The following is a 23,553-nucleotide window of genomic DNA, read 5'->3' as shown; positions in this document are numbered from 1 at the left end:
ATGGCTGTAACTGCAGGGGCAAGGGGCTCTGCCATGGTTGTGGATTATTAAATATATATACAAAATCTGTCTGTACTTCATTTGCCCACTTCTGTGATTTATGCAAACACATGCACAACTAATAGACCTAATATGGCATATATCTAACAGAGTGAATGTAGTATTGCAATACTGTACAAATTCAAGTCTAAGTGAATCCCCTTTCTAGAGTAAAGTTTATTCAAACAACAGCATATCATTGCAAACAGTGATGATTAAGACAGTCTAAAAATAGTCTATACCGTGGGGAAATTTGCAGTGAATACTTTTCATCAATTTAATTTGTCTACAGTTTACAGTAGAAGAAGCCATTTAATATCAGGAGCTTGTACCAGTCAAATGAATGTTTATTTTACAGGTTCGGGAACCACGACAACACCTGGCAGTTAAATCAGAGTGCTTCAATATAGGGTATCAGCAGTGGGTTACAAGTCAAAACAAAGCAATGCTGTTTTTGTTCATTGACTTCCTTAAAAGAAAAATATGAAAATTGATACGCACTGGAAACGTGCATTTTACAAACAGAATGTTCAGCATTCTCCCAGCAAAATAGCAAGAACACTGATGCTAACAGGAAGGACAATGATACGTACTAAAAATGTTATTTTGTTGATTTACCCACTAATACTTAACCTTTATCCTGTGGCTTCCATGTTGCATGGTTCTCACACAGAAGCCATACTGTTAAAGTTTTGGTGAAAATTATTTCCAGTCTCTCTCAACCTGCTATATTTGTTCTATTATAAGCAGATATATAAATGTAGCATAAAAATTGTTTGTTTTATAACAAGTTTCTGAGGCTGTATCGCTACTTCTACCCAAGACTAACAATCCAAACTGACTATCGTATCTGCCAATCTCTGATAAAAATCTATAAGAGTCAAAAAATGCATTTATTGTGCACTGGATTGTCAAATCACGACTTATTTGACCATAGACACACCTCTGCTAAAAGCAGCTGATAACAGGATTACATGTGCTTCTATTGGATAATAGCACATAATAAACCAAATACGATATTAAGCCATTGTTCAGGATATCATACTGATGTCCTGCAGAGAGATCAAGATAGGCACATCACTGGAATCCTACTGCAGTATTACGCTAGAAATAAATGAAGGGACATGCACTGAGCGCAGTGATCCCACGATCCCGAACTATAATCTCAGCAGGAATCAATCCTCTAACAGAGAATGAACCAGCAGCAGACTACGTCCGCCACTTGGGGATGCAAACTAATAGTGTTTACGTGTATGTCTGACTATCACTCAGATACACTAGTAACCTGCAGTAAAGAAGGATGAAAGCAAGCAGACTTCTATAATGCAGTGACTGTGGCAAAAAGGACATCTTATGCACATGGTACAAATGTATAAGCTTGTATTCTGTCACAGGCAGACAGACATTGAAATCGATAAATATTAATTAACATCACCAAATATTTACAAGTCCTTGGCCTAAAAAATATCAAGAAGAAACATTATTTGAAGAAAGGCATACAGCCATCCTATGCGGATCCGAAAAAACAAGTCCATAAAACACTTTTTATTTTTGTTAAGTCAACATGGCTGTCTTGGGAATGATAAATGGTCTTCAACACAATACAATAAAAACTCAGCACTGCCAAAACAAATTAATTCCCCACCCTAGCACCTGAAGCAAATTAAAAGCTCCCATGAAGTAGAAAAAACTTATGAATGGGGTAAATGGAGTGTTCAGTACTTCCCACATGGGGTGGTAAAATCAGTTGTTTTTGTTTGTCAGTCTCAAATAATTACTGCAACAAGTCGGTTGACATGACCTCCTTTAAAGTAAACTGTATTGGCATTTATTGCTGCAGGCTGATATCTAGAGTTACCTGGTTGGGGCCAACAGTTTAAGTCGCAAGTCATACAAAAAAACACCATGGAAATATTTTTGGTTCTTTGATGTAAAACAACCACAATAAAGAAATACAAAATTTAGTATTTTTTTTTTTAAAGTTTCAAACAAAAAATAAAATTCTTGCAGTCTTAAAAATTAAATTGCAATTGGAAATCTCTCCCTTCTCCCTTAATCAAAACTTTTTAATAAAAATAATTTACGGCCGACTCCACCATACTAAAAACTTTACAAGTTGAGAAGTTTAGAAAAGGGCAAAAAGTGAATGACAAAATTAGAACAACAAAAAGCAGAGTATATTTGTGAAAGAAAAAACACTAAAACAAAAATACTACAATTTATTAACAATTGTTCACTTAATACTGTTAAGTTTTTTTTTTTATATTCAATATTTACTGAGGATTGTTAAAATGACATAAAACAAATTCCAATGACCTTTTCACCCATCATTCATGAGAAAACAAGGAGCAATCAGAGCTTATGAAAGAAGAGAAATGCAACACCTCAGTTGATTGGTAAATGGCCTACTCAGCTCAAGGTGTTGATTAATCCATGAGCAGTTAAATGAATGAGTATGACCCGATTCCCACCAACTTGAAGGCTTAGTTTATTTTCCCAAATCTGGTTTGGGATGGTTCCCGAGAATGTAATGAATCATTGTGACAAATGAAAATTCCATGAAAGTCAAAGAATGGGAATGTTGCGATGACCGGGAATGTTCATTCAATGATAAAATTCCAATATTCACACTTTTCAAAACCCATTGTTTGAATAAAATTCTGCTGCCTGGATCTTTAGAGAATAGTGATTTGCGTTTTGTTGAATTATCAGGATCAAAGACAATTATAACGAGATATCACGAAAGTGTTGTGCAATAACCACCAAGCTATTGAATAATGCAACAAGGTGAACTGAAGTTATTCAGCAGAGACCAACTTTCACAGACATGGTGGACACTTTTCATCATAAGTTCAGGGAATTTTTCATAAATAGAATGGCGATATTGAATACTATCAATTGGAAGTATAGCAACCAAGGCCAAAATAAAAATAAGTGTTGACTAAGTTTTGAATAAATTAATCCAGTCCACAACTGGATGTGATCTGAAGGATACCCTCTTGATAAATGTGAATACAATTGATCAGTGATGTGAATACAGACAGTTTTACACTTGTGCAATCGAACCAACACTTATAAGGTTTAGTCCCTTCAGATACTCCAAACAGAAATGGAGTAAACCAGTTCACTGTGCTAAAGGCACAGTACATGCAGGTCAAACTGGTCTGTATGCTGAAGACATCACTGGTACACAAGAGAAGGAATTGAGCATGAAAACACTAATGTAGTGCAGGGGACATAATAGAACATAATCAATAGAGGGACAAAACACTAAGACTCATTCATAATCTGAACAACCCTATTTCTTTTTGCCATATTGCTCTGGATGTGCTCAGACTACTTTATGAGTAGCATTGCACCACAGGGGGTGAACCACTCTGCCATTGCTTCTTGGCCAGACCTGATGAGTAAACATTCAACATTGCTCTCTGACTCCACGGATTTCTTTTGGCCTTAAGACATGCAACAAAGCCAAATGTTCCACGCTTTTTAATATAAAGCAATTTGTGGTAATAGTTGTGAAAAGATGGTATAGAAGAACAATGTGTCTCAGCTGGAAAGGCATGACTCAATTGTCAGTGTCCATTACTCAGTCACCAACTGTGCCCTACTATGGATAGCAAAGCCACTAATAACACTGCAGAATACATTTTCATTTGCTATTTGTTTTTGCTGGAGGGGTAAAATCAGCCAAATAAAATACTCCCTTTTTGTATGGTTTTGTATTAAGACAAATCAGTGAAAATAAACCATCTGATGGTCATGAACATGATCTTAAAAAAAAAAAGACTTTAAATTCACTGGCACCATGAAGGAGATTGCTTTGATGCCACACCTTGCCCTGATGCTCTTCAAAAGTCTATTTCCTTCAATTCCAACGAGTGGCATCAGAATAACCAAGTTCAAGGCCTGCTCGTGTTATCCCTAACTTACCTTTTTAGCAAAATATACCCATATAATGCAATCCACTCATGGTGTGACAGCAAAGCTGGCATTTACCAAATACACTTTAACCTCAATATAATGAACACCGTTATAATGAATTTCCTGATATAATGAACACATAGCGTGTCTCTCACTCACAACAAACCCAATGTATTATGTGCTTCATTATAGTGAACATTTCACTATAACTAATTGTATGTCCCCCAAAGAGTTCGTTATAACGAGGCTACAGTGTATCCATTAACAATGTACCCCAATAATACACGAAGAGCTTAAAAGAGCTTGAATTATATGACATCATGTTAATTTATTCTGAGATGATCAAGACCAAGAATTCAACTTTTATAAATAAATCACAAGTGTGTTTGAAAACAGAGAGCAATGTCTGACAACACATCACTCACACAGGACAGTATTACTGACAATGGCCAAGCAAAATAGTGGCAGTTTAATTTTAATTCATTGACCACTATCTAGTGTTGATTTTCTCACCTGCAAATATATCATGTACAGACATACAAATACTCAACACCAGGGCCAAAATTGATAAAATAGTATATTGAACATCTTGATATAGTGAAGATGTCAAAAGAAACACTATTAACAGCGAAGCAAATTACTATGTGTTATTTACAGTATAGTAATCATGTACTACACATGCACGACTTAAAGTAGCACACACACACATACATACATTTGTATATGCATACATGCAAGCTGCATGTCCCCCCCCCAAAATCCCTGCCCCTCTATAATACTAAATTCTGACTTTGGAATGAAACCTCTATACAAGCTAATTGAAGACACGATGCACAGATAGGGCAATGACTGTGAAGGTACAGAAACAACAGTAAAGTGTGCTAAAGCTATCGATAGATAGGGCATACAACAATTCTTCAATATTATGCATATTTACCTTTAAGATACTGCATTTATTAAAAGCATGTTTCCCTCACACACACCTGTCATTTACAAGAGTACCGGTACAAGCACTACCATTAGAACAAAAATGATATATCAAATATTAATCTTAGAATAATTCGAACGGAATTGATCCTCAACTGTGATGTTCAATTGGGCTTCTTTGATGTGTGGTAAATATGATTACACCAACAGCTATTTCACTAACATTGGTCCCCAAAGTCTCATTTCCCTTTTGGTTATAATACACTATGCGAGAATTGAAATTCAGAGGAAATTACACATTTATTCACACTGTTTGTATTTCCTGTCTTTTTATTAAACTAGTGAGTTCATCACAAGAAGTATAAATGAAAGATACCAAGGATAGTATTATATTTCAAATCAACTGATTTTATCTAAAATGTAACAGGCAAACAGTTTTATCCACATTAGTATCTTATTCAGTGTTGGAAATTAACATAAAACAAGCAGCCTCTCGGCTGAGACAGCTCAGCTGTTAGCAATGCACATTACAATTAAAGAACAGAAGATATTATTAGAAAATTAACAATATGTATAGTATCAAAGCAATCAGACTTGTGGTTTTCAACAATATTGGAAAATATCACTTTTTACCAAAAATGACAAAAATATTCACCAAAATTAGAGAATTAAAAATATCATTACAAAATGAACAAATCTGAGAGAGGTACACATGTAGTACCTATATATGTAATATCAAAGTAATCGGACTTGAGGTTTTTCACAAGAAGTCAAAAATATCACTTGTTACCAAAAATTACAATAATAATATTCACCAAAATAGAGAATTTGAGATTTTGACATGAAATGAACAAATCTGAGAAAGAACCATCCAAGGTACTTGCATATCAAATTTGAAAACATTCTGACTTGTGGTTTCGAACTTGAGGTATTTTTATATTACAGGAACTAGATGTCTCTATACAACTGTAGGTCAGTGGTATTCATTTTTGTATTGGTCGAAAGGACATGTTGCCAACAGTTGGTTTTCAAAACTATTGGTCGAACACAAAATCAGATGCTATTGAACTGAAGTGTTAGCATTAATTTCCAACACAGGTCTTAGTACCAAGTGCTTATCCACAGTTAATATGGCACTTGGTATTATTGGGAGACAGTGTTAATGGCTATCATAACTCATATAATTGACTAATTCAGAGATGAGTAATTTATCTGAATATGAACCCTTAATAAAAGACTAGTGCAACAAAAGTTCGTCGAAGGTCATCGCATTACGTTAGGTGAAATTGGAATGTAGAGAGAATCTGCCATCAAGATGGATTACCAATTCTAGGTTTAATAATGAAGATACATTATTGTAATATTATGACAGTATTTCAGGCACACTCACAAATCTCATTCAATAGTTGATGATCTGTTCATTGCAAGATCTTGTATTGTGTAAAAGGTGTGGCCTGGACGTTTGATTCTGAATTTCTGTATTAATAGCTCAATGCCGAAATACCAATCTTTGAGAAGGGAATATTGTGTTGAGATAGCCTTACTCAATCAAAACTGACCATTATCAAATATGTATGTATAGCACATTACTGAGCATGAAAATACCTTACAAAATTCTTTCGTGTTTGTCAAATCCCACACAATGTTTTAACAACCACTATAACCTTTGTTTGTCCTTTATATTCAATTTCATGCATAATGATGTAAATGTGAACAACTCACACGGATTATATCTTTCTAACAACTATAACAGTCAATTGTACAAGAATCAATTATTTAATGTTTTACCTGTCGTCAGTTTTCATGGCAAGTTTGATGTTGTAAGGTTTATGAATACTGAACAGATTGATGAATATTGATGAGGTTCATGAATACTGAACAGATTGGTGAATGTTGATGAGGTTCATGAATACTGAACAGATTAGTGAATGTTGATGAGGTTCATGAATACTGAACAGATTGGTGAATATTGATGAGGTTCATGAATACTGAACAGATTGGTGAATATTGATGAGGTTCATGAATACTGAACAGATTAGTGAATGTTGATGAGGTTCATGAATACTGAACAGATTGGTGAATGTTGATGAGGTTCATGAATACTGAACAGATTGGTGAATGTTGATGAGGTTCATGAATACTGAACAGATTGGTGAATGTTGATGAGGTTCATGAATACTGAACAGATTGGTGAATATTGATGAGGTTCATGAATACTGAACAGATTAGTGAATGTCGATGAGGTTCATGAATACTGAACAGATTGGTGAATGTTGATGAGGTTCATGAATACTGAAAAAATTGGTGAATGTTGATGAGGTTCATGAATACTGATGAGATTGGTGAATATTGATGAGATTCATGAATACTGAATAACCTGATAATGACTTGGTGAATACAGCCAAGAAATACTTTTTTTTTATTTATTCATGGCTAGAATTTTCAAACAGTAAGAATAAACATGATATAATTATGACCAAACATGCCAGGCTTCTTGTACACTTAGACCAATCACAATACATTCACATAAGTGATATACCATATGACATCAGTAGGAGCCATCCATATGTGCATAACTTAACACCACTGTTTGTCTATATGCTCTGAAATACTCCCAGTGTGACTAAACCCCTAAATAATCAGTCTATGGCACACAGCAGACAAATGAGATCTTTGTTTTCAATTCAATCTAGCCATGAGGTTCACTATTTACTTGACTAGATCATATGCCACTTGGGTTAGATGATGTTTTTTCAAAACTACAACTATTTTTGGCCTTGCTTTTCTGGTGTCTATTTCCTTCATCTGGAAGTCATCAACGTCTAGGGTATTTACTGCTAGTTTAGACAATAAGCAAGGAGAACAGTGATTGCTAGTCTAGGTAGGGCAGTGATGCGGATTTATCCCTGTCATTGGTGTTGCTACAGGTTTATCCCAGTCTAGGGCAGTGATTGGTGTTGCTGATAGTTAAATCCTAAACTAGAGGCTCAGTGACTCACTGATCCCAGTCTAAGACAGGGAGTGACTGGTTTTATCAATAGTTTAATCCTAAGCTAGGGGGGGATTAGTGATTTCCACCGATCTCAGTCTAGGGCCAAGAGTGAGTGGTATTTACTCATAGTTTAATCCAAAATGATTTACACTGATCCCAGTTTAAGACAAAGTGTGCATGGACACAAGCCATATTCAGGCTGTTACACAGTAATCACATGCATCTCAGCAGTTACACATAAATGAAGTGTACTCTTCAAAATAATCTAGTACAAAAACTTCAAATTCAAGCCAGACAATCAATACTATCTTGAATAACTGTTTGTTCCAACACTGTACACTTTGCAATGTAGAATACAAGATTTACTAGATTACTAAATACCACAGATGTTCCTATGACTTCCTCCATGGTGGTCATAATGAGTACAGCATGGACTGAAAGCATTTGAGGTGTTCAGCTGTCTCTCTTCAAGAAGACTAGACATGCTCTGAGATTGATTACACGACAATTCTCAACTTTTGTCTAACCCCCCCCCCCCCCCCTCAAACCTTTATCTCTAAAAAATATTATCTTCTGTCTGAAGGATGTTAAAAAATAATCAATTGGAGGAAAATGACATTTTCTACAAATTTTGTTGGGGGAGAATCAGCGAAGCAGATTACTGCATAACAATTCCATGTGCAAGTCATTCTTATAATAATTAAGCACTATAGTTTATCTGAACCTATTGGGGGGGGGGGCTACTATGTAACAATCTGACCATAATGGATTCAGTTCCAAAAAATTACCAATTACATCACACAAGACACTGGTATACCAAAACGAGACCTTTTATAATCCAACAATACAAGTCATCAGATAGATAACAGGCAATGGATACGACACTACCGCTAAGCTCAAAACTAAGTATTTTGATCACAATCTACCAGAGGGAATATTAAATATCAAAAGGTTATTAAAAATAATCTTTTTCTAGCCTATGGCAATACATAATGTGGTTGGATCAGTGATCAGGTCATTGTATCATTAAAGGGAAACATTCCAAACCCAGGGATTGCACCAAAGAATCATGGGACACTATTGTTTATGCTGTTTACAAAGTTAATCTATCTTTTGTTATCCATTGTAATTTTAATCCAGAAAGTAAAAGTCTTTTGACGCCAAATTTGGTGCAACATTTTGCATGTTTAGGTGTATTTTTTTTTAGAATTATTTTCCTTCATTTTGAAGAAAACTGATCCAAGTATTCCTTTGTGACATGTGAAAAGTGCTCAAAATATTAATATCTTCAAGAAGGAGGATGAATTTAACAGTGGTGATTCAACAAGATAGGATTTTAGTTGAAAACAAAATGTATTACATTTGGCCAAATATGCATAACGACGATGAAAAATGACTGTCAAACCAGAGTACCGTTAAAGAGAATGAACAATGAGAGAACTCATCATCGCTTGCAGAAAATCTCTTTATTGGTGCACTTCTGATATGGGGGGATAATTAAGTAACCCTGGGTAATCTATGAATAAGAAATTACCCATATTTCTGATAATCGGTCTATGCATAATAGTGATCAATTTTCATCAGCTTCCCTCATAAATCTATTTCAAAATCACAGCCTGGATTCAAATGTCAAAACCTATAAAGAAAGATTCTCTCTGGTATAATTATGATTTATTTTAAACGATAAATCAAATCCACTAATTTAGATACTGGGTGTATGTACAGATGTATGTGCTATGTCTGGATGAAAATTAAATGAACTGAATGACCCAATTTGACAGTTTTTGTGGTAATGTACAAAATACTATGTTAGACATTTCTAATTCTAAATTTTGAGATGGAAATAGATGAATTTGCTGAGAGTTGGAGATTTAGACTCGCCAATTTAGATTTAATAATATTATTTTAAAGAAGAAGACACTTATAGCGGACTGTTAGGGTTACAAAGAAGGATCATAAAAATGAATAAATTCATACGCTATCAGTAAAATTATGTAAAAGCCCTGTTTGAAAGGTTGGCATGAAGAAATTACAGTGCAAGTTATTTCCCAAAAAAATTGTTCTACTTCTAACAGAGAAAATACATGAATTTCAAGGTTAGTAATCATTACTGGATTACCAAAATGCACAAACCTTAATTTCCTGGTAAGTAATTATAAAGTTCAATAAATCACTACGAGACAGGCCTCCATGAAAATTCTCAATCTGTCTTGTGTTAAAAGCTATGCATCAAAACTTAGGAAGTCTCAATTCTACACAATTATATCATTCTCCCTCCCCCAAGCACTAGAAATTATGCATGTTTTGTCCATTACCGTAAAATCTGTATTAGAAGCTGCATCCCTAATAGAAGTCGCACCCATTGTTTTTGAATAATTGTGAACCAAAAATTCACCATTTCTCATATGTGTAGATGCTCTAATAGAAGCCGCATTCCCTCTGTTGCATTGTATTATTTTAATAGAAGCCACAGTTTCTAATACAGATTTTACAGTAGTGTTAGTAGTTTCCGCTTACCATGAATGTAACAACAATGTTCACTCAGCGGCAATTACACATCAATGACAAATTACCGACTATGATGATGCTTATTCGCCCTGACCTAAATATACTGCTGCGATTTACGCAGACTTTACTGTCCAACTATAGAACATTAATATACATTTATAACCCATATAAATAAATGCAGTAGGCCTTGCTTTCACAGAGAGTATATTGTTATAAATTACACAGCAGTGACAGTGATTTACGCCGGGGCCAATGTAGAAGGTACGAATGTGACAGATATGTGTATGATCTCTGAAGGTATAATTATTGGGCACGCCCGTGTTGTGACCAAGTCGCAAGCACAATGACATCATTATTTAAGTATGTCGCGGTATCCCAATGTTATAGATAGTTATAAGGATTTCAGGAAATGAAATGGTTCAATTTACTCATAGTAGCATTAATTCCTACTTTACTTACTGAAAAGACCCTTCATTTTCAGACAAGGCAGCAGCTTTATAGTATATTACATCACAATCAGAGTAGAGCTAACACAGATCATTGACCTAAAGTATTATCATTCACTTTTGAGCTTATCAAGAAATTTAAAGAGACAGAAAATAGAAATGTTATAATTCACAAGTTCAAGACTGCTTTCATCTGGTATCAATGTTATTTAACAAACAAAATCCAATCTGTTACTGCTTCTACATAAAGGGTTACAGCTATCACCATGGCAACACAGCTGCTTCTATGTAATGGAGCTACAAACAATTTTTCCTATACATCAATACGAATGGATGGATGGATGGATGGAAACATATGCAATGACAAATTCTTATGAAACAGATTTGTAATGAATTTTTTATTAGATCTTAATAACAGTGAACATAGGACACATTTTAAAAACTGGGAAAAAAAACATCTAGATTTGTAAGAACAGCATGTGTAACCATGGTTATACATTAGTGCAACAGGGAGGTGGTGTGGCAGGCATTTTTTTTTGAAGGTGTCATCAATAATTGAATGGTTGTCTATTCAAAAGATATTCATTGCAGGTTAGCCCAAAGATAAAATGCATTAGGTGAGCAATTAAAAGAAAAGCCATGACAGGACTTGTATGCATTGTCTTAGGGGGCCTGATTGATACAGTCATTCATCATTTAGCACAGCTGATGTTTATGCTGAAAAAGAAGGATAGTTAACCAGAGACATTTTTTCATGGCATTTGTAGGAATATATGCATTTTAATAACATCAAATCAAGTCCGTTTCTTTCTTCATTGTGATTATTTATAAATGACTCATTCTGATTCTAAATCAGGTGATAAAATACAAAGAACCCCAATCACTGTAATTGGCCAATAAAGATGCTGGTACAAGTTGCACAAGGTTCTCAACCAATAAGTGCCAAGCTTACAAAATGAAAAGAAAGAAGTGTTTAAAATGCAAGTGCACATCTCAAGTAGATTGACAGAAAAAACGAACAAAACAAAACAAAATCACATTTAAAGCAACCAAGATACAATCAGGAATGAAAAAAAAAAAATGTACAAAGCTGCATGGTTAATTGAAAAATCTGATTAAAGATAAATTGAGAAAAAATCCATAGTAACAAGGTTACTGATTATATTTGGAATATGACATTCCTTCACTCAGTGACCTCAAGTTATTACTGTACAAAATGTACATACGACTACAGCACAAAGATGAAACCACTCAGGCAAAAAATATGAAATCACATCAAATTCCATTACAGCGGGAGCTTTATTGAATGTAATGAGGCTCTGTAAGAAGAATTCCATACCAAGAATAAATGACTGACAATTCTTCAAATGTAAAAAAAAAAAATATAATGGATATTGTATAGCAAATTCCAGAGAGATGGGTAATATTCAGTTATCTAATATAATACGAACACATTATGGTAGACAGAATAGAGAGAACGTTGACAAGGAAGCAAGGTAGATGCCATACCTACTGACACACACATATGAAAGACATACTTGGTTACTTCACCGTGTATATATATATATATATATATATATATATATATATATATATATATATATATATATATATTTATATATCGCACATATTTTGTTTCTTTGCCATACCCAACAACGTGCTCTTAACTGAAATCAGTAGGATATCAATTTTATTTCAGTCCATACATTTCTAGGAGAGTAAAATGTACTTTACAGTTGGATACCCATCCCAAATAATAAGCAAGTTACCCAACCCATTTTCCCACCATTACTCAAACAACACAGCTCCAAAACAGAATAATCTTCCACCAAAATTCCTGATACCAATTTTCCCCTACTTTTCTCATTGTGACACAGTTAAATTGCCGGCAATGACACAGGCCTTAGAATAACTTACTCAAGCTGCTTTCTTAGAAGTAATTTCTCTGGATAAAGGCCGTCTTGATTAATGCTTCCTATCCTCAAACCCTTTGTACTTGGTCCTTGACGTAGCTTCTTTGCAAATTGAGGGAAATCGTTTTGTTTTTTTATAAAGTATTGTTGTCGTGGCCAAGTCTAAACAATTACCCCAAACTAAATTGCAACAGAAACAATACTACCGGTATTCAAAAGTCAACAAAAGCATGTACAATCACCTGTAGAGAGAATGTGGTACAATCATGTTAAAGGCATCTGCGGTAATTTTTGAAATCTCCTAAAGGATAATAGCACACTAATGTGCACCAATCCTAACCCATCACATATACATTGATCTTTCCTCTTACGTTGGAATCAATAATATATTATTTGGATTTACTCAACACTATAATGATCCATTTACTTGCAGCCTAGTCAATACTAATTAAACAGTGTCGCCAAAGGTGTAAACTTTCAGTCATCACAGTCATCATTTCAAGCACGACCGTGAAAGGTCACACATCCTGGCACTTTGCGATTTTTTTCTGCTATCCCCGAAATAAATCGAAAACCCAATATTATACTTTAATGGGAACTGCAACTAAAAATTTTTGCATTCAGGACTGGGGAATTAAGGCCTAAATATAAAATTTGGGTGATTTTCTTCATTGTGCAGGGGTAAAGGGTGTGCATTTTGGGAGTTTAGCCATGGTTTCTCGGTGCCATCAGCAGTCGTATAAAATGGGGCCTTTTGTAAAAGATGTTTATTATATTTTTTTTTACCCAGAAAAGATTTTTGTGCACATTTTCTGTTTACTTGATCATTATTATTGAGGGGGGGGGGGGGGTTTCCAAACTGTGTCATGAGAGAATTTATACCAATTTCGAAATACAAATTCTTTAAATATGAGAATTTTAAAGTCAAATTCCCCCAAAATTCATTTTTAGTTCTTCATAAAACACCAGATCTGTGCTCAAAACAGAGGAATATTGCCACCTAGAGGCAGCAGAGAGAAATGCGTAGATTTCAGATTAATTCTTAACATGTGAGCACTCGGGGAATAAACCATGAATCCCTTGACTTGATTCTTTACCTGATTATATCAAATACAAGAAGTTTACTCACTTTCTTCTTGCTAACAAGTTTTGGTAAGGTCAAGCATGGAGTGTATAAAAAAAACAAGACTGTTACTTGGGGAGGAGGGATTATGTACAATGTATACTTGTATTTAACAAAAAATGGAAGGCATTTAAGTTTACAGCTTTTGCATAGCAAAGTGTTTTATGTAGGTTCAATATATAAAACTGATGTAAAACATCATTGGACTTCACACGCACAAAGCTCTAGATGACTGTTCCTTCAACAGGATAAAAAGTTGCTATATTTTAAACAAGTTACATTTACATTCATGCAATTTTCTTTCAATTTTTGGCTAAAAAATATAGATTTCACTGTTTTTCTGGTTTGGGGATGCTCAGGTGGGTTGACCTGATTGGCATAACCTGCTCAGGATAAAATCTATGGAATTTTATTATGAACATAACATTTCCTAGGAGAAAAAATGAAAGCTGCTTAATATTATTTTGGCTCAGTGGCAACATTTAAAACCAGTCTTCAGAAATGCAAATATAAAACAAAGGAGCATCTGTTATGCTAATTATATGCAAATTAGGCCACACAGCATAGAGTTTGGGAAGGAACTGAGTATGTGTGGTTATTGAAATATTATTTACATTAAATATAATGCCATCAACTTCCAATGAAAAATTAAGCAGACAGTGAGGAAGGACAATCAGTCATTTCAGTAAACTACAATTTACTAACCTTGAAATGCAATAAAAGAACAATTGCCAAAAATATTTCATCTTTTTTTACTCCCTCCTTCATAATTCATCAACAGGATAATTTCTCATTTTCATTGTCATGAGTAACACAATTTAAATTACAGGAAACGTTATAGATATAATTCACCTTAGTAACAACACATTTATCAGGATGTGCCTGTCATCACTAAGGCCCAAGGGGTGGAATTATTTTTTTGCTGATGGTCTTTTGTTGAGGCTTCCAGTTTCTCGACATGCTGTACCATTAGCTATATGGATATAGTAATATTATACTTCCTAACTTTAACAGGCTGACTAATTTCTACTCCCAGATGGGACTCACTATACAGCAAACTCTCACGCTGTGAGCAGAACACCATTAAAACTTACTCAGTTGGCGAACACTGTCTTGTCTGAGACTGTCTTTTTCTTACTTGAAATGAAACTTTTTATTACTTGGGGTAGACCATTAGAAGCCATGTGAGGGGAAATGATAGAAAAAAATGTGCAAAATTTTTGTTTTCCTTCCCTTAGTGCTGTGTTAAATTATTTGTTTATTCCATGACGAATTTGGAGAATTTTTTTTATCATGTGGAATATGTTTTCTCTATGATTGTGTGCAAAATTTGTTTCTGTTTTTTCCAGGATTCTCTCTGTACAATATTTTTTTTAATTCTCCAATCCTTTTCCCTAAGCTCCTAATTGTTGACCCCTTAACTGACCAATTATTTGCAAGTGTTTCTGTTTTTAAAGCACTCTTGGCATTTCTATGCTTTTTGTCCACAAATAATTTTCATAATGCCAATAACATTACATGTGAAACAAATTCTGAATTAGTATAACATTACAGTACCTGTGTATACATATTGGTGCAAATTCAACAAGTTAATATTTACGTACTTCAAAGAACACGAATACTTGCATAGCCCATAATCGTCCAAGTCTATCAGATGAAGTTTCTTGTATTGTACATTCGTTTGTATTACTGTCATGGCTACTACACTGAAACACTCACTTCAAGCAAAGTATTTATTTTTGAATATCCAAATCTTGACCAAATGTGGGTCATTTCTGGACAATAAATATGAGAAGCCCAATATCAACAAGACATGTATAAATGATAAAAATACTTGTGAAACAAATTTATCTGTACCCACAACTGAGTACACAAACTGCCAATCTCATTTGACAGGCCCACATCACCAAAAGGAATTTTGTTCAAATCTGACGTGATACAGTCTACGACTTGACCACAGCTCTATCTAGAGGCAACGCTCGCCTATCCCAACTAAATAATTAATCACATTATTTTCTCTCATTACTGTACTTCACGTTCTGTTCATTGCTTTCCAACTACCTTGCTTGATGAGGGGGCAGTCCAAAGTAGAACCACTCAAACCTCAATGATACCACCATCCTTCCCTAGCTAGAATTTCATTTATTTTTCACAATTAACGCTTACACCTTTCATCAGCGATTGTCCGTGTCGCTGGCTATTGTGTGACCACTTTGCGCCACTATTGATGGAACCTGCTGACCTCTACACTTTTCCCATCATGCAGTGTAACATTCCTCTCAAACACAAAGCCGCATATCATTGGCAACTTAATCTGCCCAGTAGTACTAAGAATTTATGTCAACATTTGTTTACATTTGTTGTTATTTTTATTCAGTATTCTAGTTGAGCGTTTTTCTGCCCCATATTCGCCAATTGTTTTGTCTTCGTACACACCTTTGGCTTCTAACCCCTGCAACGCCACCAGGGTTAACTATTTTTGTTCTGAACATATTTGCTGCCTTGCTTTGATGCATGTTGTTGCATGGCAATGTTATCATTTATGATGAACGCCAACATGTATTGAACAAACACTACCAAACCAGAAATAGATAATCCTCTACCGAACCTTGAAATAGAAGTACATTAGAATTGTGTGCGATTCAATTATGTGCGAATCTGATTTCACAGAGAAACATGATATAATTTTTTTTTAAATCATACACCATTCTCGATTACATTATAAATAAGCCGTATGAGCATGGTGATTTTCAAAGGTGGAGCTGAGCTCCTTCACGATCCCCCAAACGCTGCTAGGACTAGTCACAAATAAGAACAGACAATAGTCCCCCTAACGAAACAATTTCTTTTTCTAGGGACTTCCTGCTCATCTTTGAGAATACTTCCACTATGCATTTTAATTGTCATGTGCACAAACATTCTTCAAGGAACTAAGGTATCAAGGAGTATTTCACCTAAATTTATTGCATAATTCAACTTTTTCTTGTTTTATGTAGATTAAGGGCAACCATTGAAGCATGGATGACTTTTTTTCCCAGCAAATCACCTAACACATTTATATTGTAAGTGTTTTTGTTTTTGCAAGTCCTGATTGTTGTTATTTTACCATTCTGTACACACTGATAACATAGTAAACTAGTTATATTTAAAGCAGACATTGAATGGACGGTATCCGAGAACATAACACAAGTACCGGTATACAGAAACAGCATTCATATTCACTACCTTAAAACAGACCCAAGGTTGGTGAAATCAAGATTACCAATTGTCAGAATTTAACAATATGGGGGTGTGATCAGCTCATCAGTATGGCTTCTTGACATAATTAACACAAGCCTCTGACATTTGAGATTAACTTTTTGTGATAATTATTGAGGTAAAAGATTGTAATAATGCAATACAGCCAACAGTGTGCAAGTACATGTCACCAACCTGAGAAAAATAACAAGTGAGTTAAGGGGTCTGCAGTAGATATAAAAGTTGCAGCCGCTGCAACAGTTCAGTGAATCCCAGATGCTGAGGTTTTGATAAATCACTTTGCCGTGAACAATAATTCTAATTTGATCAGCATGATTAAAATGAAAGAAAGTGAATCTCTGCTTTCCCAACTAGAAGTGATTAATGAGCTGTCAGTACGCAATAGAATCTTCCCAGTTTTTCTGATCTCTAACAACAAAGGACCAAAACCGGTGAAGCTTTTCCAGATACCCCTCACCTTCAGGCAGTATGAATGGTATAGTCCCACTACCTCTTCAATAAGTAACTCAAAACTCGGCGCAATAAAGTTTTTACTAATTCCATCCATTTGGAACCAACAAAGCACTTCAGACTTACAAAGTTCACAATCTATAGGTGTCGGTTTCAGCAGGTGGATTCCATACCATGCGAGTCCCTCTAGCACCTTTCTAATTGACCTGCCATACTCTATAAATGCATGGGCTAGCATCAAAAATACCATTGTTTACCAACCCTCAGTATTGACTTGTATGCACCAAGATTCTTATTTTCGGAGTTAGGTTTCTAAAAGCGCCTGCACTAAACACTGCGCAATGGTGTATTATGGTCAGACCACGACATATTAAATGTCTGGTCGTCCATCGTCTAATGCATTCTGGCTTTCAACACGCCTCCTCATAAGAATAGGGATCGCAATAGAACACACTAGCTTATTTCTGAGGTACTGGAAAGTTGAAGAACGCCAAAGCTCAGACACTTGAAAAATACTTGAATATGAGAAAAAGATCAAGAGTTATAAAATGAAAGCAATTTAAAAAAAAATCTTTTGGTGAATTGGGTTTCAAATTGGATTCATATAGTGCAAAGCCAGGGGAGTGGCTAGAGGAGCGGGTGAAGTAGGTTAGGGTTTCTTTCCAAAATACCAGCTTTAAAAAAAAAAAAAAAAAGACAGATTCAATAATACAAGATGAAAATTTATCTTTTATCAAAAGGGAAACTAATACCTAAACTTCAAAAAATTTACAAATAATTTAATTGCCCAGTAACGCTTCTCCAACATGGAGCATAAATGGTTTTAGATAAACTAATGAAACCCCATAAGCTTCGGACTGAAGTTAGAAACGTTTGTGTTATTTCCATTGACTTAATCAATGCAACTACCAACAAAAATAAACATTTCCTAAATAACTGTCAACGTCTCCTTTGAGCTTTTCTAATACCTTGCATGGTTAATTTACTACCCGTTTTATGGCTGGTATGGCAAGCTTGTTTGACATGTGCCTATCAAGCAAACAAAACCATGGACCAGTGTGTGGTATTTTCATTCATTGGGATAACTTCCTTTCACTAATACATCACCTTCCCAGGAGCAAATAATTTAATATAACAAATTACACAATAGTTCATTATCATCAGATAAGAAAAAAATTGTGTCATTTAGAGTTGCAAATTCCAATAAATAGGATATGATGAACTATGACCTTAGCACTGTTAGCGCGCCAACATATGTGTCATACTAATATACCCATTGTACAAGCTTTTATTAGTATGTATAATGTTCATTGTGATAGGACCGACTGTTAAATCCTACAGCTCTTGTTAATCGGGCTCCAGTAGAATTAACTTTTCACACGCGATACTATATTGTGATACGTAGGTATCCATTATATCACGCACCTCTGCTCATGTATGATATAGTTCCCTGCATCTGCTACTCAGCACACCTGTGAGCAGTTTTATAACACTTATAATTATCGTTGAGTAAATCCGTGTTCTGATGTTTCAGACTTAGACAGTACCTTCAATACTGTTCCACAGTTACTCCAATGCTATGTAAGAATGTTCAATTTCCCAGATTTAGCAAACTGCAGAACATTTATGATTATTGTCTTATTTTAGTTCCAGGACTTGATAAAACTGCAGGTTTAAACAGATTTTTTTTACATGTATTCTACGTGATATCAACTCCCATATCAATCAGTGTATCAGGTTTTATTTTTGTAATAGTGAATTTTGTGTCGGAATGGCGCAACAAGGATTTTCCTGTACAAAAAGCGCCGCCTCGTTGTAAACGTTTTCCTTCCTCTTCACGTAGTTCAGTGGCAGAGCGGTTCTTTGATCTTCAGTTCGCCCTCTGCATTTGCAAGGCGTTGACAGCTCACATTCCCGCACTCCGCACAGTAAACCCCACGACTGTCGAGAATCGACTCCAGAGAGACCGATAAATCACACGTCGCCTTACAGATTTTGTTAACAGCGATCCTTAAGATTCTTGAACAAAGTAGAAATTGTGGCGCTTCAAAGAAGTTCACCACGCCGTTGTTTATATCAATTCAGCGCTGGATACTGGGGTTTGCCACAGTCACTTGCTAACAAATGGTCATCCCGAAGGTTCCAAGCATACAACTTCGATTGTAACATCTCCTTGAGTCAAGTAGAGACATCTCGCACAATCTGTATGCGGCGACACGGCACTGATCATAGCATTAACAGTGGAAAACAAATATTAAACGCAATTTCAGCCGACGTCGTAGCACGTCAATGTAAAAACACTGCCACACACACACACAAGTTTTTACTAGCGAGGCTACACGCCGATCACTCACACGATCACACACAGCAAGAACAAAAATACACAAACTCGATGGAACTATTAGATCTGATTTTACCTGAAAAATAACCATGCCGGGACAAGCATGGATAATATGGGATGGTATGGTGACCAGATGTGGAAAGGTGGTTGGCGTGGGTCGTGTTTACCTAAGTTCCAAAGAAGTTGGTACGAAGTTTTGAAGGGCGAATGCGGCAGTTGTGTACACACTCAACCGAGATTTAGATTATACGCTCTTTGTCAAAACACGGCCAACTCCGACCTCATACAGCGAGTACACCAGTACACACACGCATTTCACGGCACACAGTGTTCACAGTCGGGGAGATTCGACACTCACACTGACAAACAGCAGGCTGTAACCCCTGTGAAAGGCACGTGAACACTGGGTCGTCAAAAGAAGTCAACTTGGACTTACCGAAAACTAGCATGGCTTGAAAGAGTGACCCAAAGACGACAAAATGCCAACCGGAAAACACACGACTTCTGGCCATTCTTGAAGAGGAAAAACTAGCCTACGCCAGGTTCAATAATCTCCTCTGCTCCCTGCATTAATCCTTAAAGAGTTTCAAGTAACACACCGCGTAAATCCCCGTCAAATTCGGCGAGTTTCACCACCGTTTCCCAACGCCGATAACTCCATGAAAACATGTAGGCAAAATAAACGCTCAGTTGGGCAGTCAGATAACCTCATACCTTATTAGGTGAGCGCGGTTCATTAACATAAATTAGCATAAATGATCCAAATATGGGAGGGCTTAGTAGTAAAGTGGCCAATGGCGGCGCAAAACAGAATGATTCATCGGATAGATGAAAGACGAAGGATTTCGCAGGTAAACATACAGGTGGGGAATTCAATTTACAAATACCACAAACAGTGACCAAATGATAATGAAAACGACATCTGGTCAGTGTTTGTTTGAGTGTGATTTATTTGTTCCTCACAAATGAAGATCTATCTTCCGACAGGTCACAGAGCTAAAGACAGGGGCTGATGACTGCGGACACCAAGAGACCTTTCCTGAAAACGGCACGAAAAGACAGTAAAACTTCAAGTTTTTAAAAAATATTTTACTTAATTCGTGGAATTTTATAGAGAACTTGTATAGTATTATCTTTGAAATCTAGTAAAAGTACCGGTAGAATTTATTTTCTCTCGCATCAACTGTGTTTAATCATGGTAGGTCTATGATATAATTTACTGTAGACGTATTTATCTGGTAAAATAGCCAGGGGAGCTGCAGGTTATCACTAACATGAAAATAATGCAACTGGGACACTTTTTTGGTATTTCAATATATTTTCAATATTAGATGTATCTATGATAAAAGACCATATGTGCAACATTTATTTCTTCAAGGGGCAGTGGTTAATTCCTACAATTGTGAGATCCTGGGACAGACATTCTCTCACAATATTCTGTTGGCCTTTAATAAAAGTGCCAAATTATAATTTTAATCAGTTGAAAAAATCAGCGCTGCAATTTGGTTTTCAATAAGAATAAACAAAAACAAGAGAACTGGTGATGGTTGTAGAACCATAACTGCCTCAGCTCAAAGATTGTTATGTAATACAGGGGAATGTGAAGGGAAATATATTGTAACAGAGGTACATTACTTGGGGCTTGTAACTACGGTGACATGATACCAAGATCCCGTCACAATCTCGCTCTCGCATAAGCGTTCCAATTCAGAAAAATGCGAATGCGCATGCCCGAGGTAACTAGGATACTGGGATGTCCAGGTGAATCAAAATAGCTGCTCACGATATGACGGATTACGAGAACTATATTTTCTGTACATTTTCGATGTATTACATTTTTCACTATGATAGTGACAAGAAAAGTTTTATTTATTCATTACAAACCTTGAACATTGATATGTGTCATGTCAGAAGGTCGTAGCCTCAGTCTCGCTATCTACGAGAAGAGACTTGAATGGGATCTTGACATGATGTCACCATACAGTACTATGCAAGTTGCAAACCCCAAGTAATGTACCTCTGATTGTAATATGTTACCTCTGTGTAATTTACAATATATATCTGCATTAACCTTCACTGTGAAGGACAATATGGGAGTTGACTTAAATGACTGGTAAAAGCAAGGCTGGTCAAATTCTGCGAAATAGTAGTTAGAATTTCCAGATACGCAATCGACACATTGTGAGATATCAAAATATGGATGATAAAGAGCAAGTGATATTTCCAGAGAAGTAGTTGGAATTGAAGCAAAGGAGTGACCTATTAATCCATGAAACAAACTCACACATATCCGTACATATCATCCTGTCTGATTGTGTGAGGGCAAAGCTGTCATGCACACAATCGGAAAAATATGTTATTACTGTAAATAATTATGAACAATAGAAACTGAAAATAAAAACTATGAACAATAAATAAGGAAAATATGTGATTTGCTATGCAGTTTCCAGAAAATTATTACAAGTCCCAAAGATGCATACGAGTCGTCAAAACGTACAGTTTGGTGACAGAACCCAAATGAGAAGTCTGGAGTCACGGCGAATACTTCTAGCGAGTCACCCCTCTAAAAACGTCATTACTGTGCCAATGACATTTAACTTTGCTCTTCCATAAAGCAGCAGTTTCCATCTTCAAATAATCAAAATAAACTTGATACCCTGGCGAAGCATGTCTATTGTTTCACAACGACTGTCCCAGGGGATTTTCGTCTTCTCAATTTCTCAAGATAAACGTCCCAGGGTTGTTTTGTGTACTAGAAGGACATGTTTATTGGCAGCATTTCTTGTATTAATTTCCATTGCACAAAAAAAAAGGAGGGGCAAAAACTGTTACTGAAGCACAGAATTTGCATGAATTTTTCTCCCCGGCCATAGTTGTTGACACTTTGCAACCGCCTTGATGGATGTATTGTGACGTATTTTAACCCCAGATTCTGACCTTGCGTTCCGGCTACATGTACTGCCCTTTCATACCAGTTCAATTTCCTTTCATTATTACATCCAAATGTCATGATATTTAATATTTAAAACCAACCTTTATTTCACAGTCACTTTAGTTTTCACTTTTCTAAAATTATTTTACTGATCAAAAGACTTTTCACTCCCATCATGCAATCTCCCATAGTACTTCCGCAGACACAGCGGCGATCGCCAACATATCTACAAATAACATCGCTCTCAGGAGCTGAGAAATCATGCGCCAAGTAGCGCTTGTTTTTTATTATTGGTTATATGTTCATTTCAGAAATGTACACGCTCTTTTTACACGCTCCCATCTTATATTACTCATCTGATTACTCAGAACAATAACAAATGACGTAAACAACATAAGACAATTTATGATTGACGCGATCAGTATATAAACTAAATATATATATTTCCAATTGAAAAATTAAGATACCAAAATATACCCTCAGAGCAAAGATTTTGCACACTGTGTTCTGATCAGTCTGTTGGTGATGAAATGCATGCTCTTTTTAACTGCAAACTGGATGAAATTGTAAAGGCACGTAGCAACTTTTGGAATACTCTATCATTGTACAATGATAATAACAATGATAATATTTTAAAATTACCAAAAGAAGATATATTTGAGCATATGGGAATAAAAGATTCATTGCCAAGTCTAGGAAA

General features: G+C 35.6%; 1 protein-coding gene across 9 annotated transcripts in view; it reads right to left on the bottom strand.

The window, feature by feature from the left end:
• The window catches only part of NEO1 (neogenin homolog 1), a 102,063-nt gene extending 81,425 nt beyond the window's left edge, over window positions 1-20,638 (bottom strand). For 6 of the 9 annotated variants that reach the window (XM_085494766.1, XM_085494771.1, XM_085494767.1 and 3 more), the window contains exon 1: window positions 20,358-20,638. In XM_085494766.1, the coding sequence (XP_085350892.1) occupies window positions 20,358-20,433 (76 nt within the window). In that variant the 5' untranslated portion in view covers window positions 20,434-20,638. 9 annotated transcript variants of the gene reach the window in all.
• Between the last annotated feature and the right edge of the window lie 2,915 nt (window positions 20,639-23,553).

Source organism: Saccoglossus kowalevskii, chromosome 21 (genome assembly GCF_978046115.1).
Source record: "Saccoglossus kowalevskii chromosome 21, keSacKowa6.1, whole genome shotgun sequence".
Taxonomy (NCBI): Eukaryota; Metazoa; Hemichordata; class Enteropneusta; family Harrimaniidae; genus Saccoglossus; species Saccoglossus kowalevskii.
Note: the sequence above shows the minus strand (reverse complement) of the source record. Positions and strands in the feature narration are given on the sequence as shown.